Here is a 19478-nt window from a genome sequence, read left to right as displayed (position 1 = left end):
ACCGCAAGACTCTGGAATTCCATTCCAGGTCCCTGCTTCCCCAACAGTACTGACGTGCAGAAGTTCAAATGTAACGTGAACCGACACCTTGCTGCCCAAATCCCTACATAGTACCCCAGTAGTTGTTGCCCCTGATAGTAGCCCCCTACACCAAAGTGGCAATTTGCCTTGTTTGGGGTGAAAATGTAATAAAAAAAAAAAAAATGATCTAACTAACGATCTCTCTCTTTATTTTTTTCTCTCTCTATCCCTCCTCCTCTCTCTTTCTCTTTATTTTTTCTCTCTCTCTAACCCTCTCCCCCTCTCTCTCTCTTTATTTTTCTCTCTCTAACCATCCCCCTCTCTTTCTTTTTCACTCTTTCTCTCTCTCTCTCTCTCTCTCTCTCTCTCTCTCTCTCTTTCTCTCTCTCTCTCTCTCTCAATATATATATATATATATATATATATATATATATATATATATATATACTGTGGAAGCAAAATCAAGACTTCAAATAGGGTATTGATGGCAACAAAAAGTGTATTTTATAATGTTTAAAATTGTTCGAATGGACATGGAAACAATTGTAACGTAAAATGAAATACACTTTTTGTTGCCATCAACACCCTGTTTGAAGTCTTAATTTTGCTTCCACAGTATATAAATGCTCAATTATGAAATATGATAATTTTGTAGCTTACTCCTTAAGTCAACTCTTTCTGGCTTAAAACTCATTGGTATATGAAAACTTATTGAATTACACGAAATCAAGGGGGTGATATTTAAGAATCATCTTCGCAGTCACTAAATTCACCGTTACGTATACAGATTTTATACGAGGGGCGTGCAATAAGTAATGCCCCTGGCCCACTTCCAGTTGTCTGATCGAGCTGAAATGTTGCATTTGCAATGATTTATATCTCTTCGGGTTATGTGGCAAATTACAGCTCTGAACTAATTGTGGTTTCTGTTTTACAGGTGTTTGAACTGAGTCAGTTGTGAAATTGAGCCTGATGAATATCGAGCAGTGATACGGTTTTTGTATTTAAAAGGACGCACACCACAGGAGACTTTTTATGAAATGAAAGAAACTTATGGTAATGCCCCATCATATGACCTTGTAAAACGCTGGCATCGTGAATTCAAACATGGCCGGACGTCTATGAAAACAGTTCCCAGACCTGGTCGCCTCCCCCCCTTTCTGCCATTGATGAGGTATCTGTCCGTCAAGTTGAGGCTGCCATTTTTGAATATCAGCGCATTACTATTCGCCAAATAGCCCAAGATGTCAAGATTAGTACAGGGTCTGTGGAAACTACCATTCATGACCATTTGCATATGCAGAAGGTGTCTGCCAGATGGATTCCCAGGTTGCTCACACCATTCCAGAAGCGAGAACGCGTATAGTGCTCGAGGATGAATTTGGAGATGTGCCAAGAAGATGAGTCAAAGTTTTCAAAAGACTGATTACGCAGGATGAAACCTGGGTCGATCACTATGACCCAGAGACCAAAGCCCAGTCAATGCATTGGAAGTACTTGGACTCACCACCTCCAAAGAAGGCAAGGGTGCAGTCCTCCGCTGGCAATGTCATGCTCACAGTCTTCTTGGACCAGGACGGAGTAGTGATGACAGATTTCCTGGCAAAGCGTACCACAATTACAGGAGCCTATTATGCTTCACTTTTGAGGAAAATAAGGGAAGCTATCAAAATCAAGATGCGAGGCAAGATCAGCAAAGGTACCCTCCTCCTGCAGGACAACGCTCCGGTCGACAACTCGCATGTCGGCAGATCAGAAACACGGGCGTGTGGTTATGAAATCCTTCCCCATCCTCCCTACTCTCCTGACCTTGCACCCTCTGAATTTTACCTCTTCCCAGCCATGAAGTTGTTTTTGAAAGGAAAGCGTTTCCCAGATGATGCAGCCTTGATTTCTGAAGTCACATCGTGGTTGGAGGACCAACTTGGAGTGTTCTACAAAAACGGTCTCCAGATCTGCATCAGACGATGGGAGAAATGCATAACTCTGTGTGGTTCCTATGTAGAGAAAGACTAATAACTGTGCCAAGTTTCGTTGCTCTGTTGCTATGGGAAGTGGGCCAGGGGCATTCCTTATTTCACACCCCTCGTAATACATCTAATATTGAATGATTCATGCTAAAAAATATGGAAAATAGAAAAAGTAATGACTACACTTAACAAAAAAATATGAACGGGTTCGAAAACATATATATGTACGTGAGGGTGCTAAAGTAAGCATGCGAGAGTGCTAGATAATTTTCTGTTAACAGATTTACGTCCCTTTAACCATGGCGAGTTGTCTTTCTTTAATAGTAAAATTTTAAACACCAAATCGTTTTAACAACATCGCAGAAAATAATTTAAGATATAAACAAATGAGGATTAGTTATAAATGCCAATATAGATAAGGTTAAATACTATAAACATTATAATGAATATTGAGTGCCATTACAGGCCTTATATTATTAAGTTTAAATAAGCTATACATCTGAAGCAAAATTTTTTGAGAAATTTGCTCAATTTACAAACTAAACTTGCACGCCTGAAAGTCGAACACAGGTCTGACAAAGGGAATTATTCCTGAAATATTGCCACACAGATATTCCACCTGACCACATGCTAAAAGTAAGACCACAATACATGTAATATATATGCGTATATATTAGATCAATAAAGGCGAAACTGTATAGCTTGTTCTGCCAATATAACTTAACTTTCTTCAGTTTGTGTGTATCCGTTACATCTCTGCATTGTATTGTCATATATCTTTATATACACATTAAACAATGCTCCAAGCAAACCACTTAACCTCTCAATAAATCAACAAAAAATCTACATAAGTTTAAAACCGATAAAAATGACACTTAAAATGAATTAGGACTTTGTGGTGTAACGGTTAACGCGCCAGACCATAATACACTTGGTCTCAGGTTCGATTCCTAGAAACAGTCAAGTTACGCTGACGAGAGATAGGGTCTCGAAACATGCATGTTCGTAGATTATAAGTAATATAAAATAATAAATGATTAACCACTTAATAACATTATGTATGAAACAAGTAAACATGTTTTAAAATGCTTAACGCACTAAGATTAATTTTATGATGCTTGTTCCGGTAGGTCAAAATTTAAGTTATTTAGTTCTTGCCCTTTGTCGACAGAATATGAAATATAAATAAGAAGTAGACGAAAACTGATTTTCCTAATGTAATTTAACTAGAAAGGTTTTAACTCAGAAAGTTATTAACGTATGACAAAATGTGTAAAACAAAACACAAATTTAATAGTTTATCTATGAGACTATAATAAAACATCCTTACATTACATAGAATGGGGACTTTCAATAAGAAATCATGAATCCAATGAAAATTTATATTTATTCCAAAAATTAAATGAAAAAGATAAATAGAAGAAATCCATTTGGCCCCATTTATATTATTCCAAAAATTAAATGAAAAGGTAAATAGAAGAAATTCATACTGGCCCCATTTATATTTATTCCAAAAATTAAATGAACAAGGTAAAAAATTTAATCCCGTCGCATTTATATTTATTACGAGAATTTAATGAAAATATAAAGAGAAAGAAATTCATACTCGTTTCATTTATATTTATTACGAGAATTCAAAAAAAGTGAATAGAAGAAATTTATACTCGCCCCATTAATATTTATTGCAAGAAAACAATGTAAAATAAAGAGAAAAATTCGTACTGCCCCCATTTATTTTTATTACAAGAATATAAAGAAAAAATAAAAAAGTAAATTTGTACTAGACCTATTAATATTTATTATGAGAATTTATGAAAAAGTAATAAAAGAAATTCATACTAGTCCCATTAATATTTATTACGAGAATTCAAATAAAGTAAAAATAAAAAATTCGTACTGACCTCATTTATATTTATTACGAGAATTTAATGAAAAATTAAATAGAAGAAATTAATACTGGCCACATTTATATTTAATACAAGAATTCAATGAAATAGTCTATTAATAATGATAGCTGTCGCATTAACATATATCATGTAGGTCGATATATAAAGCAAATAAAATGGATTTAAACTGGTCTCAAAAATTCAATAAAAAAGTAAATAGAAACAATGCTTGCCAATCTATATTTATTACGGGAATTCAATCAAAAATAAATAGAAGAAATTCATGCTCGTCTGATTTATTTTTATTACGTGTATTTCATAAAAATAAATAAAATCAATTTTATACTGGCCCTTCTCTATATTTATTAGGAGGATTCAGAAAGGGAAAATAAAAATAAATTCATAGCGGTCCACTAAATATTTATTACGAGAATTCAATGGAAAAGTAAATAGATGTAATTCATACTTGTCCCATTTATATTTATTACACAAATTAATGAAAAGTCATACTTATATTTATTACGAGAATTAAATGAAAAAGTAAATAAAAACTCATGCTGGTCCTATCAATATTTATTACGAGTCTTAGATGAAAAGTAAATAGAAGAAATTCGTACTATTCTTATTTGTATATATTACGAGAATTCAATGAAAAGCAAATACAAGAAATTTATATTCGTCTCATTTATATTCATTACGAGAATTTAATATAAAATAAATAAAATCAGTTTGTACTGGCCCATCTGTACTTATTACGAGAATTCTATTAAAAAGTAAACAGAAGAAATAAATGGTTATCCAATTTATATTTATTACTAGAATTCAATGAAAAAGTAAATAGAAGAAATTCACATAAAGTTCAGCAATTCATATTTTACTATTTATATCTAATACAATAATTCAATAAAAAAGTTAGAAGTATTTTATAACAGCTCCATCCATATTTATTACGAGAATCAAATGACAAAGTAAACAGAAGAAATTTACACGGGACCCATGTGTATTTATTACGAGAATTCAATAAAAAATATATACGGGAAATTCATACTGGGACCATCTATATTTATTACAAGAATTTAATGCCAGAGTAAATAGAAGTAATCCATACAGGCATAACTATGTTTATTATGAGAATTACATGAAAAAATAATTAGGATAAATTCATAGTAGTACTCTGCATATTTATTGCTAGAATTCAAAAAGAAATTCATATTGTTTGCATCTATATTTATTACGAGAATTTAATGACAACGTAAATAGAAGAGATTCATGCTGGCTCTATCGAGATTTTTTACAAGAATTCAATGTTAAAGTAAATTTTAAAAATTAATACTGGATCCACATATATTTATAACCGTAATTCAATAAACTGCATTAATGATATTTTTGCGGCCCATTAATATTACAAGAATTCAAAAAAAAGGTAAATAGAAGAATTTCATACATATATCATCCATATTTATCCGACAATTCAATGAAAAAAAATAATACAGAAATTCTTACTATATTTATTACGATCATTCCATAAAAAGAAAATATATACAAACTCATACAGGTTCTATTCATATTTATTACGAGAATTCAATGAAAAATTAAATAGAGCAAATTCATATTTGCCTAATTTATATTTAATTCAAGATTATCATTATATAAAGTAAATCAATAAATGTCATACTGGTCCAATCCATATTTCCTATGAGAATTTTATAAAAGACTAAATATATAAAATACATACTGGCCCAATTAAAATTTATTATTAGAATTTTCTGAAAAAACTAATAGATAAAATCTGTTTTCTCGACGTTCGATTTTAATGGCAGCCAAAGCGATATGCTGTGACATCCATCCATCCAGTCAAGTGTCAAAAAGATATACATTTTAGAAAAATAACAGTGTGGCATAAAAGTTTAATGAATATTAAAACTGGACAAAATGGCTAAGGAATTTCTTTCTGAGGCGTTTTACATAAATTATATATCGTTTTTAGTTTGTTTTTATTTATTTACGAATTATTGTATGTTGTCTACACTGGACTTTTGCCCAATGTAAATTCTCGGTATTATTTCGTTAACGACGGTGCTATTTTTATTGACATTCCAGATGCATTCCAGAAAATCAAAGAACTTTTGGTCTTGGTATGAATCATTTCATTCGAAGATTACTTGGTAAGTAAAATGTATACTTTGCTGCCATCATTTGGTATCTTATCAAACGGGGATCTCAAACATGAAACCCACGGACCACAGGCGGCCCGTGTACTTTTAGCTGTCCACGAGAAACCATTTTATTGAGTAATGTTTTAATCGATTTTTACTTAATTGCGTGTTAATGAGGTTGAGTGTGCTGTTATACTGTTCACGTTGAATAATGTTTAGTATGTTGTGTCTGACTCTTGCGAGTTTAAAGTCCAGTTCGGGTTTGTCTGTAGGTGGGTGTAATGTGCGGTCAGATTTATATGTAGGAAAATCGGAGGTGTTATTCCCGGTGAAAGCATGCGTGTTCTATGAGTTTTATTTGAAGGCGAATAGCCGTTTTAGGTGATATGCAGTTTTGCAGACTTGTGTTTTCATTTTAGAATTTTAGTCTGTTATTTACTCAGCCTCAAAAACCTTAAATGTAAAAAAAAAAAAAAACACAATAAATACATAAGAAATTTTATTACAAAAAAAAACAAAAAACTTCCCAGATTTTACCGCCTAATAAAAACACACAAAAGCAGCCCATCTGCACAAATCAGACCCATAATTACAAGCATAGAAGGACCACTAGACGAAATATTCTGGCTACTATAACAAATACTTAAACCCCTGCTTTCCGCCTATCCAGGCCACGTTAACAGCTCGGAAGAAGTCATACATAAACTACAATCATCATGAACCCAGCGACTTCAATACAACAAGTACGCCTTTAACCTAGATGTTGTCTCTCTCTCTACACATCAATACCCGCACACCAGCTGTAGACCTAATTACAGAACAAATCTCCTATAATAATCTATACTGCTTTAACTTCACTACCACTGACATACATCTTCTTCAATAAAATAGTTGTTAACTTCCAAAATGCAGACCCACATATTAGATTTACCATAGAACATCCAAACACATCCGGACATCTATCACTACTTGATCTTACACTCTACATCACAAAAACAGGTCAAATAAACACTAATTTCTAAAGGAAACCCGCCTGTCGAGACTTTTTACAAACTACAAGTCGGCACTCCTTAGCACGGCAAAAATAGGCTATGCTACAAATGAAACAACCTGCATTCACAGTAGATGCACGAATGAAACAGACAAGACCACCTCCGTTAGAAAATTTCTACAAGTCCTCAAGCAAAATGGATATCCCACAAAAACCTTACAGCACATTAGAGCATCTATCAGAAAAAAAACCTACACACTATCCAATACATGCTTCCTCAAAATAACACATTTTAATGATAGGATAACAACAGTCATACGCAAGACCATTTGCAAAAAAACATTTAGGCATAAAACTCACACATATGGTCCAACAATAAGACAACACTTATCTAAAACCAAAATTATACCAAGAAATAAACCATGTTCATTATTTAATTGCCCCATAAAAAGCACAGGACTATGCGAACGCATATATTCAGTACATATATTCAGTGCACCATATGCAATGAGTCGTATGTTCCAACATACAGTACAGTAAGGTCGTTGCATATTTGAATCAAAGAACACATCAACACCAAGACCTCGTCTTTTTACAAACACATATCTAATTAAAACATAATTGTTAAAATAATAGCAACTAAAAGGGACCAAGAAAATCTCAGATTGAAATAATCGATATTGATAGAAAAATTAAAACCCAAAAATTTATAATAAAGCAGAAGAATCCAATATCTTCCGAATAAAGATAAAAGCAGTATTGTTTTCCATAAAAAAAGTGAAAACAATCCATTCTCTAAACTTCAAAAACATTTGCATTCACAGATACAGGCAGAATTATCTTCCCTAAACGACTAATGTAATTTTAAACTTAAAAATAGCGTTTCAAAACAAAATTAAATATAAATTTTAAATTAAACCAGAAACGAAAGCATAAAGAGTGGACATATATTTTCCACCTCTTGAAAATGGGTGTTGCATCCGAAAATGTTGAGGAATTTAACATCTATAGTCAGGTAATAAATAAGTGAATATTTATTTAAACTATTGAATTATTATTTATTTATTTATTTATTTATGTATTTACAGCGACTGAATTAGTTTATTTGGGATGCTAAAACAACTCAACTAATAATGAAACCATTTTAAGTAAACAAAAAGGACCTCCTCTTTACATGTCACAGTGCCGGAAATACCGAGACCGTTTCCTTTGTTCTAATTAAGATTAAATCTGGTCTCTTTACGTCAATCAAACTGTCACATTTGATATTCACATCTATAATAATGTTACATTATTACTCTCCACTTTCTGAAACATGCTCGTACTATTTTCTATCGTGTTCCAATCATCTGTTCTTACATATATCCCAATGCACCTTCTCGCAATATTGTCATGCCGTCTTTTTTTTACTCCTTTTGAGCTAAAATCCGACAATGTGTTATATATTTTCACATTTTTGTCCATACAATCGACAGGGGTATTCAAGATGTTTTATCTGTTTGATTGATCTTCTGGAACAGTAATAAGAAATATCCTATTATTATTAAATGATTCATCAACCTGTTAACATTCCTTTTTATCAAATAAAACTAAATGGTCATTTTAGTAATTTCAGAACAAATCTATTATAACATATTGTTGTGTCTGTATCAATAACAACACGAACGCAGAAAGTAAAGGTAAAACAAATATATTAAGACGAAAAGATAATACATATTTACAAAGGTGCAGTTGTACTGCAGTTGGAAGATTGTCCGGCAGAGGGCGTGTTAAAGTCTTTCATGGAGCAACCGGCACATGCGTCTTGCCTATCGGGCGTTCGAACACAGCTCCCCGGTTTTGCTGTATTGATACCTTTATCTATATCTGTTCATCCACGTATGCTAATTAGTGGGCGTCTCCACAACATATATATATATATATATATATATATATATATATATATATATATATATAGAGAGAGAGAGAGAGAGAGAGAGAGAGAGAGAGAGATGGTTACTTAATCACTGATAAAAAAATGCCAAATAAATAATACAAAATCTTTTAACCCTGTTTAAATTTTTAAAACTGCCTAAAAAATTGAATGTTTCTTTTAAATGGGAACTTAACCTTCAGGTTATAAGTTCGTGTACGCAAACGTCAAAGCTCAAGCTCACGCAGCAACCGGCTTATCCACAAAGCTGATTGCGAAATATCGTTGGAAATTCTTTTAGTCAAGCCAATAATGATTCATGCATGCGCAGTCTTTGAAGTTTAGAAAGAGACAATTTTACTGACCCTCGCTTCGTTTAAAACTTTATTTCTATATGAAATAATTTTTGCTAATTTTCACATATTATGCGACAGAGGGATGACTCTTTCAGATGGTACCGATCTCAACCCAGTCCGATGCGTGTGTAGAAAAATTTAGCATGGCATACAAACATACACACACACACACTAAGAGACGTTTAAGATTTATATTAGAGATTGTTTTGACGTACAATCATCGAGGACAACCTGGATTCTTCTCTTACTTAGAAGAATTTAATTATGTTATGTATTCGTCGTGATTCAAGTAATACCATAAGATCTCATTTTTATGAGAAGACTATCGTGCCATACCCTGTCAAAGGTCTTAGATATATCTAGGACTACTGCCCTACCTTACCCTGATTCACCCTGTGCATTATATATACGTTCAAAGATTAAAGTTAGGATATCTGCATTAGAATGGGCTTGCCTAAATCCATATTGTTGGTCGCACAGAAGTTTTGTAACTGTAGGGTGGTGGACTAGAGCTTGATTTATTAAGGACAAATATTTTAGCGAAAAGAGAGAAGCTACTTGGGTGATAATTTAATGAGTCAGTTTTTTTGATAGAATTCTTGTAAACTGGTACCACAGAAGCAGTTTTTCAGCAATCAGGAAAGCAATATTCGTTAATGCATTTGTTGTAAAGTTTGGAGAGAACTGGAGCAACCTTAGCAGAGTATTTTATTAATAGTACAGCCGGGATGAGATCAGGTCCACATGTTTTTGAGATGTCTATGTATTATGGTATCATGTACTTGAGAAGGTATGATTTTCAGATCAGCTAGTGTGCTTTCTGTCCGCAGGGGAAAATCTGGGAGGGAATAGTTTGCTGGATCCAACGTAGAGTGTGAGGCAAAACGACGGACAAGCATGTTAGCTTTCTCAGTTGCCGTGCAAACAACTTCAAGATTGTTGGATAGTGGGAGAATTATTGATTGCCCATTATTTACTATACTGTTGTAGATTTTCTGAGAGTCATGAGTTCCTAATTTTTGTGCTTCGATGCGTTTTCTAATGGTTTCGGTATATTCTCTCTTAGCTATGGTTATTACCTTCTTAGAATCACTTTTAGCTTCTATAAAATTTTCTCTATTTGTACCGGATTTATGTCGGATAAATCTGTGGTATGCATGCTGCCTTTGAGAAATGTCAATTGCACAAGTAGAAGTAAATTATTGAGAGAAGGATTTGCTATAGAACTTACATGTGGGAACATGTGCTTCAATTGCCGCTTTGAACCATTCAGTGGTCTCATTTGCGCATTGTACAGCAGGAAGAGATATTTCCCCATGGCGCATCTCTGATGAGATCCCTGGTGGCATCCCAGTCAGCCTTATTGTAGTACTTTGTCGTTTTGAGCAGTGGCTCTTCAACTTCGGGTTGTGAGTTTAGGATGGTGTCTATCATTATCACAGCGTGATCAGCATTCCTAAGAGGGCAATAGGCATTTGTTACACAATCCTTAGGAACTGTAGTTGGAAATTGGTCCAGAAGTGAGGGTTTCTGGTCCCATAATCTGGAAGACGGGTCAGGAACGTTACTGTCTGTGTCAAAGAATGGGGTATAGAAAAGTTATGTGTGATACTACCAGCTAGGCACTACAGTATACATCTATGTTGTCAGAGACGTGATTGATTAGAGTACAGTCTTGGGTCAAGGGAGAGTGATAAAGAAAGTATAACTAATGCTATGTTGTAAAGTTAGTTTAAAGCACATGAAGGCTTGGTCGTCTGATTCTAGTTTAGATTTCCTAGTCAAGGGGAGGATGTTACGAATATAGACTCCAAATCCGTGCATGTGTCTGTCAGAGTCCTTACGACAAAGTGGAAGATAACCAGACATGTTAAAGTGGTCAGAAAGAAAGGAGGGGTTCGTTTCACTTCGCGCTAAGATATCCAAGGAGTTTGCTAGGAGAATGATTTTACCTCATCGAAGTTAGTTCTAATTCCACGAATATTTGTAAATTTAAGCCCCAAGAGAAGAGGCGAAGCGTTGTTCAAGTGTGTGTCTGGTTTGATAGTGATTTTGGATTTAGCTGTCATTTTTATAGTTTAATTTTAGGGTGAGGGATGCTAGGCAAATCATGTAATACAAGTAGACCATCAGTCAACTCTTTTTTCACGGGAATGTGGCCTCGGGAATGCCCACAGGAGGTGAGTGTAGGGTCCATGGCACTACAACCATCCCAATATTATACAACTGATGATAGAGCAGCTGCTCTAAGCGCTACTAAAAAGTTAGGGTTCCTGTACTGTCAGTCGGAATACGGCAATCAGACAAACCATCAAACCAGTACCTTCAAACCTGTCAGACAAGAGTGGCTCAGTTTAATCATGTTAGCATACATGATAAACAAGCACCCCAAGATGTTAAGTTTTAGGGAAACGGAATCAAGTAGTTGTGGAGGTGGCGTTCATTATCCTAGTCAGAAAACAAGACCAAGCTTTGGGCGTTTCAATGAGTCCTTATGATCGTGGCTTATTTTTCCAAAGTTTCAGTTTCTATAAATTTTAATTTAAAAGGTCAGATATATCAAATTTGCATTGGATTGGATCAATAATCATTGAAACACCAATTAACAAGATTCCATGAATTTTAATTTCTTCTTAAGACCCCTCAAGTTAAGCCTTAAATATTAAATACGAGGAGCCTTCAATAAGTTTCCAGACTATTTTCGTATGGGCACTTTTATTAATAGTACAAACATGAAACTTTAGTGTCCTTTGAAGTAATCTCTTCCGGCTGCAATGCACTTGTACCAGTCCAACAACTTCTGGAAGGCCCCATGGAAGTCCTCTTGTGTAAGCTTGTCAATGACCTCCGTTTCAGCCTATTTCATCTCCTCAATTTTCTATAACGACAGCCTTTAAGGTTTTATTTCAGCTTAGGGAATGACCAAAAATCACAGGGAGCAAGATCTGGACTATAGGGAGGGCGAGAAACTGTCTTATGTTAAATAGTCTGTGACAAGGATGGATTTGTGAGCTGATGCATTCACGCAAATCGTCCAAATTTTAATTTGTTCATAAATGATTGAGTATTGTTCCCAAACTGACATCAAACTGTGCACTAATTGTCTCTATAGACAAACGAAGGTCCTTATCCATGAAATTCTTTATTTGGCCAATCAACTCTGGTGTTATGACTTCATTACTCATCCTACACCTCTCGTAATTCCTCACAGACTCTCTGCCTTGTTTTAACCTCTTATGCCACACAAACACTGATGCTCGATTCGTGTAAAATAGTTCAAAAGCAGTCTAAAACATTTAATATGTTTCTGTGGCATTTTTTTTTCAAGTTTAATACACACTTTTATCGCAAACCTTTCTCCTAAAATGTTCTCCCGTCCAGATTGCATTTTTGAAATTCACTAGCTGTGACAATCAGGCTTTAGTAGGATGTATTCCAATTCCTGCTGTAGCAGTTCATTTAAGCCTGAAATCATAAAAATTGGTCAGCCATCTCATAAGATGTATAGAAATAATATACTGATTTTTCGAAAGTCTACGACAATTTTAAATGCACGTAAAAAAAGGTCTGAAAACTTATTGAACGTACCTCATATTTTCTAGAATCAAAATCATTTTCATAAAATTGGAATAAGTATTCCAGACATATATGGTTTAATATTATTTTATCTTGATTTTATCTTTGAGCAGAGACATAAAAATGGAACAAAACTGTTCTGTTCGGGTTAGGGTTAACTACATTCTTGTCACATACATTTTGGCATCAAGACAGTTCCTCGCCCTCCCTATTGTCCAGACCTTGTACCCTGTGACTTTTGGTTATTCTCTAAGCGCAAAGAAAACCTTAGAGGTTTTTGTTATAAGACAATTGAGGAGATGAAAGAGGATGTGGCAAGTGTCATTGACAAGCTCACACAAGACGACTTCCATGGGACTTTCAAGAAGTTGTTAGAACGATACAAGTGCACTGCAGCTGGAGGAGATTACTTCGAAACGGACTAGAGTTTTATGTGTGTACAATCAATAAAAGTTTTATGTGTGTACTATCAATAAAAGTTTTATGTGTGTACTATCAATAAAAGTTTTAATGTGTGAACTATCAATAAAAGTTTTATGTGTGTACTATCAATAAAACTTTTATGTGTAAACTATCAATAAAGGTTTTATGTGTGAACTATCAATAAAAGTTTTATGTGTGTACAATCAACAAAAGTTTTATGTGTGAACTATCAATAAAGGTTTTATGTGTGTGCTATCAATAAAAGTTTTATGTGTGTACTATCAATAAAAGTTTTATGTGTGTACAATCAATAAAAGTTTTATGTGTATACTATCAATAAAAGTTTTATGTGTGTACAATCAATAAAAGTTTTATGTGTGTACTATCAATAAAAGTTTTATGTGTGTACAATCAATAAAAGTTTTATGTGTATACTATCAATAAAAGTTTTATGTGTGTACTATCAATAAAAGTTTTATGTGTGTACTATCAATAAAAGTTTCATGTGTGTACTATCAATAAAAGTTTTATGTGTGTACTATCAATAAAGGTTTTATGTGTGTACAATCAATAAAAGTTTCATGTGTGTACTATCAATAAAAGTTTTATGTGTGTACTATCAATAAAAGTTTTATGTGTGTAATATGAATAAAAGTTTTATGTGTGTACAATCAATAAAAGTTTTATGTGTGAACAATCAATAAAAGTTTTATGTGTGTACTATCAATAAAAGTTTATGTGTGTACTATCAATAAAAGTTTTATGTGTGTACAATCAATAAAAGTTTTATGTGTGAACTATCAATAAAAGTTTTATGTGTGTACTATCAATAAAAGTTTTATGTGTGTACAATCAATAAAAGTTTCATGTGTGTACTATCAATAAAAGTTTATGTGTGTACTATCAATAAAAGTTTCATGTGTGTACAATCAATAAAACTTGTATGTGTGAACTATCAATAAAAGTTTTATGTGTGTACTATCAATAAAAGTTTTATGTGTGTACAATCAATAAAAGTTTCATGTGTGTACTATCAATAAAAGTTTATGTGTGTACTATCAATAAAAGTTTCATGTGTGTACTCTCAATAAAAGTTTTATGTATGTACTATCAATAAAAGTTTCATGTGTGTACTATCAATAAACGTTTTATGTGTGTACTATCAATAAACGTTTTATGTGTGTACTATCAATAAAAGTTTTACGTGTGTAATATCAATAAAAGTTTTATTTGTGTACTATCAACAAAAGTTTTATGTGTGTACTATCAATAAAACTTTTATGTGTGTACTATCAATAAAAGTTTTATGTGTGTACTATCAATAAAAGTTTTATGTGTGTACTATCAATAAAAGTTTCATGTGTGTACTATCAATAAAAGTTTCATGTGTGTACTATCAATAAAAGTTTCATGTGTGTACTATCAATAAAAGTGTTATGTGTGTACTATCAATAAAAGTTTTATGTGTGTATTATCAATAAAGTTTTATGTGTGTACTATCAGTAAAAGTTTTATGTGTGTACTATCAATAAAAGTTTTATGTGTGTACTATCAATAAAAGTTTCATGTAAGTATTATCTTTTTTTTTTTTCTTTTTTTTTTTACAAAGGCGTCACCACATTATCAAGGCCCAGAGGCCACTCAAGGATAAGGGTTAAAGAGTGTACAGTAGAAATTGGTCAATATAGTAATCATTAGTAATGAAAATTTGGTAAATTTGATAACTTATATGGAACGGCTCATCAAGAACTTATTTACTTTAGACTTGAAGACAACCATATTGTAGTCAGCCGGAAAGCAGGAAAACGGAAGACAATTCCACAGGCGTGCAGTTCTAAGAAAGAAGCTTTGTTCATGGAATCTACGTTTAGGTTTAGGCACAGATAAAGAGTGGGGGAAATTATTGATAGTGTTTACAGCTAGACGAGTGTTTCTTGTGAAAGTTTGGCGAGGGGGGACCATAGATTGAAGCTCAGTTGAACACTTTCCATGAAAATAACGATACATCAGAGACAAACTCGCAACATCTCTTCTGTGAGATAGAGGTTGCAAGGAGGAGAAAAGGACATCTCCTACGAGGCTACGAAGTCTATTTTGAACTCTATCAAGGCAGGACAAGTCCTTTCTAGCAGCTCCTGCCCAGATGTGGCAACAGTATTCCATCCTTGGACGTACCTGGCTCTTATATAGGTAGAGAATAGCATCAGCAGTGAGATATCTACTGGATCGATAGAAAGATCCCACCATTTTTCCAGCGGCCTTGGCAACAGATTTGATATACGTGTTCCATTTAAGATCAGGAGTAATGGTCAAGCCCAGAAGCTTGATATTATCGATACAAGTTTTATGTGTGTACTATCAATAAAAGTTTTATGTGTGTATTATCAATAAAAGTTTTATGTGTGTACTATCAATAAAGGTTTTGTGTGTGTACTATCAATAAAACTTTTATGTGTGAACTATCAATAAAGGTTTTATGTGTGAACTATCAATAAAAGTTTTATGTGTGTACAATCAATAAAGGTTTTATGTGTGAACTATCAATGAAGGTTTTATGTGTGTGCTATCAATAAAAGTTTTATGTGTGTACAATCAATAAAAGCTTTATGTGTGTACTATCAATAAAAGTTTTATGTGTGTACAATCAATAAAAGTTTTATGTGTATACTATCAATAAAAGATTTATGTGTGTACAATCAATAAAAGTTTTATGTGTGTACTATCAATAAAAGTTTTATCTGTGTACAATCAATAAAAGTTTTATGTGTATACTATCAATAAAAGTTTTATGTGTGTACAATCAATAAAAGTTTTATGTGTGTACTATCAATAAAAGTTTTATGTGTGTACTATCAATAAAAGTTTTATGTGTGTACTATCAATAAAGGTTTTATGTGTGTACAATCAATAAAAGTTTCATGTGTGTACTATCAATAAAAGTTTTATGTGTGTACTATCAATAAAACTTTTATGTGTGTAATATGAATAAATGTTTTATGTGTGTACACTCAATAAAAGTTTTATGTGTGTACTATCAATAAAAGTTTTATGTGTGTACAATCAATAAAAGTTTTATGTGTATACTATCAATAAAAGTTTTATTTGTGTACAATCAATAAAAGTTTTATGTGTGTACTATCAATAAAAGTTTCATGTGTGTACTATCAATAAAAGTTTTATCTGTGTACTATCAATAAAGGTTTTATGTGTGTACAATCAATAAAAGTTTCATGTGTGTACTATCAATAAAAGTTTTATGTGTGTACTATCAATAAAGGTTTTATGTGTGTAATATGAATAAAAGTTTTATGTGTGTACAATCAATAAAAGTTTTATGTGTGAACAATCAATAAAAGTTTTATGTGTGTACTATCAATAAAAGTTTTATGTGTGTACAATCAATAAAAGTTTTATGTGTGAACTATCAATAACAGTTTTATGTGTGTACTATCAATACAAGTTTTATGTGTGTACTATCAATAAAAGTTTTATGTGTGTACAATCAATAAAAGTTTCATGTGTGTACTATCAATAAAAGTTTTATGTGTGTACTATCAATAAAAGTTTCATGTGTGTACTCTCAATAAAAGTTTTATGTATGTACTATCAATAAAAGTTTCATGTATGTACTATCAATAAACGTTTTATGTGTGTACTAACAATAAAAGTTTTACGTGTGTAATATCAATAAAAGTTTTATTTGTGTACTATCAATAAACGTTTTATGTGTGTACTATCAATAAAAGTTTCATGTGTGTACTATCAATAAAACTTTTATGTGTGTACTATCAATAAAACTTTTATGTGTGTACTATCAATAAAAGTTTTATGTGTGTACTATCAATAAAAGTTTCATGTGTGTACTATCAATAAAAGTTTTATGTGTGTACTATCAATAAAAGTTTCATGTGTGTACTATCAATAAAAGTTTTATGTGTGTACTATCAATAAAAGTTTTATGTGTGTATTATCACTAAAGTTCTATGTGTGTACTATCAGTAAAAGTTTTATGTGTGTACTATCAATAAAAGTTTTATGTGTGTACTATCAATAAAAGTTTCATGTAAGTATTATCGATACAAGTTTTATGTGTGTACTTCCAATAAAAGTTTTATGTGTGTATTATCAATAAAAGTTTGATGTGTGTACTATCAATAAAGGTTTTGTGTGTGTACTATCAATAAAAGTTTTATGTGTGAACTATTAATAAAATTTTATGTGTGTACTATCAATAAAAGTTTTCTGTGTGAACTATTAATAAAAGTTTTATGTGTGTACTATCAATAAAAGTTTTATGTGTGTTTCTATTAATAAAGGTTTTATGTGTGTACTATCAATAAAGTTTTATGTGTGTACTATAAATAAAAGTTTTATGTGTGTATTATCAATAAAAATTTTATGTGTGTACTATCAATAAAAGTTTCATGTGTGTACTATCAATAAAACTTTTATGTGTGAACTATTAATAAAAGTTTTATGTGTGTACAATCAATAAAAGTTTTATGTGTGTTTCTATCAATAAATGTTTTATGTTTGAACTATCAATAAAAGTTTTATGTGTGTATTTTCAATAAAAGTTTTATGTTTGAACTATCAATAAAAGTTTTATGTGTGTATTATCAATAAAAGTTTTATATTTGAACTATCAATAAAAGTTTTATGTGTGTACTATCAATAGAAGTTTTATGTGTGTACTATCAATAAAAGTTTTATGTGTCTATTATCAATAAAAGTTTATGTGTGTATTATCAATAAAAGTTTTATGTGTGTATTATCAATAAAAGTTTTATGTGTGTACTATCAATAAAGGTTTTATGTGTGTACTATCAATAAAGGTGTTATGTGTGTACTATCAATAAAAGTTTCATGTGTGTATTATCAATAAAAGTTTTATGTGTGTACTATCAATAAAAGTTTTATGTGTGTACTATTAATAAAAGTTATATGTGTGTATTATCAATAAAAGTTTTATGTGTGTATTATCAATAAACGTTTTATGTGTGTACTATCAATTAAAGTTTTATGTGTGTATTATCAATAAAAGTTTTATGTGTGTATTATCAATAAAAGTTTTATGTGTGTATTATCAATAAAAGTTTTATGTGTGTACTATCAATAAAAGTTTTATGTATGTATTATCAATAAAGGTTTTATGTGTGTATTATCAATAAAAGTTTTATGTGTGTACTATCTATAAAAGTTTTATGTGTGTATTATCAATAAAAGATTTATGTGTGTATTATCAATAAAAGTTTTATGTGTGTATTAACAATAAAAGTTTTATTTGTGTATTATCAATAAAATTTTTATGTGTGTATTATCAATAAAAGTTTTATCTGTGTATTATCAATAAAAGTTTTATGTGTGTACTATCAATAAAAGTTTTATGTGTGTACTATCAATAAAAGTTTTATGTGTGTACTATCAATAAAAGTTTTATGTGTGTACTATCAATAAAAGTTGTATGTGTGTATTATCAATAAAAGTCTTATGTGTGTACTATCAATAAAAGTTTTATGTGTGTATTATCAATAAAAGTTTTATGTGTGTACTATCAATAAAAGTTTATGTGTGTACTATCAATTAAAGTTTTATGTGTGTACTATCAATAAACGTTTTATGTGTGTACTATCAATAAAAGTTTTATGTGTGTATTATCAATAAAGTTTTATGTGTGTATTATCAATAAAAGTTTTATGTGTGTACTATCAATAAAAGTTTTATGTGTGTACTATCAATAAAAGTTGTATGTGTGTATTATCAATAAAAGTTTTATGTGTGTATTATCAATAAAGTTTTATGTGTGTACTATCAATAAAAGTTTTATGTGTGTATTATCAATAAAAGTTTTATGTGTGTATTATCAATAAAAGTTTTATTTGTGTATTATCAATAAAAGTTTTATGTGTGTATTATCAATAAAAGTTTTATGTGTGTATTATTAATAAAAGTTTTATGTGTGTACTATCAATAAAAGTTTTATGTGTGTACTATCAATAAAAGTTTTATGTGTGTATTATTTATAAATGTTTTATGTGTGTATTATCAATAAAAGTTTTATGTGTGTACTATCAATAAAAGTTTTATGTGTGTACTATCAATAAAAGTTTTATGTGTGTACTATCAATAAAAGTTTTACGTGTGTACTATCAATAAAAGTTTTATGTGTGTACTATCAATAAAAGTT

General features: G+C 31.4%; 1 protein-coding gene and 1 long non-coding RNA gene across 3 annotated transcripts in view; one reads left to right on the top strand and one right to left on the bottom strand.

Annotated features, from left to right (window-relative positions):
* LOC145243878 (uncharacterized) overlaps nt 1-19478 on the bottom strand; it is a 313790-nt gene that overhangs the window by 280767 nt on the left and 13545 nt on the right. The window lies entirely within an intron of this gene.
* Nucleotides 1-19478, top strand: part of LOC145243875 (solute carrier organic anion transporter family member 4C1-like) — a 164709-nt gene that overhangs the window by 143733 nt on the left and 1498 nt on the right. For both annotated transcript variants that reach the window (XM_080106948.1, XM_080106947.1), the window contains one exon: nt 5978-6042. In XM_080106948.1, coding sequence (XP_079963074.1) covers nt 5978-6042 — 65 coding nt within the window. The remainder of the gene's footprint in view (nt 1-5977; nt 6043-19478) is intronic.

The sequence above is a fragment of the Euprymna scolopes genome, chromosome 22 (assembly GCF_053919585.1).
Source record: "Euprymna scolopes isolate OS-2025 chromosome 22, ASM5391958v1, whole genome shotgun sequence".
NCBI classification, from domain to species: domain Eukaryota; kingdom Metazoa; phylum Mollusca; class Cephalopoda; order Sepiida; family Sepiolidae; genus Euprymna; species Euprymna scolopes.
Note: the sequence above shows the minus strand (reverse complement) of the source record. Positions and strands in the feature narration are given on the sequence as shown.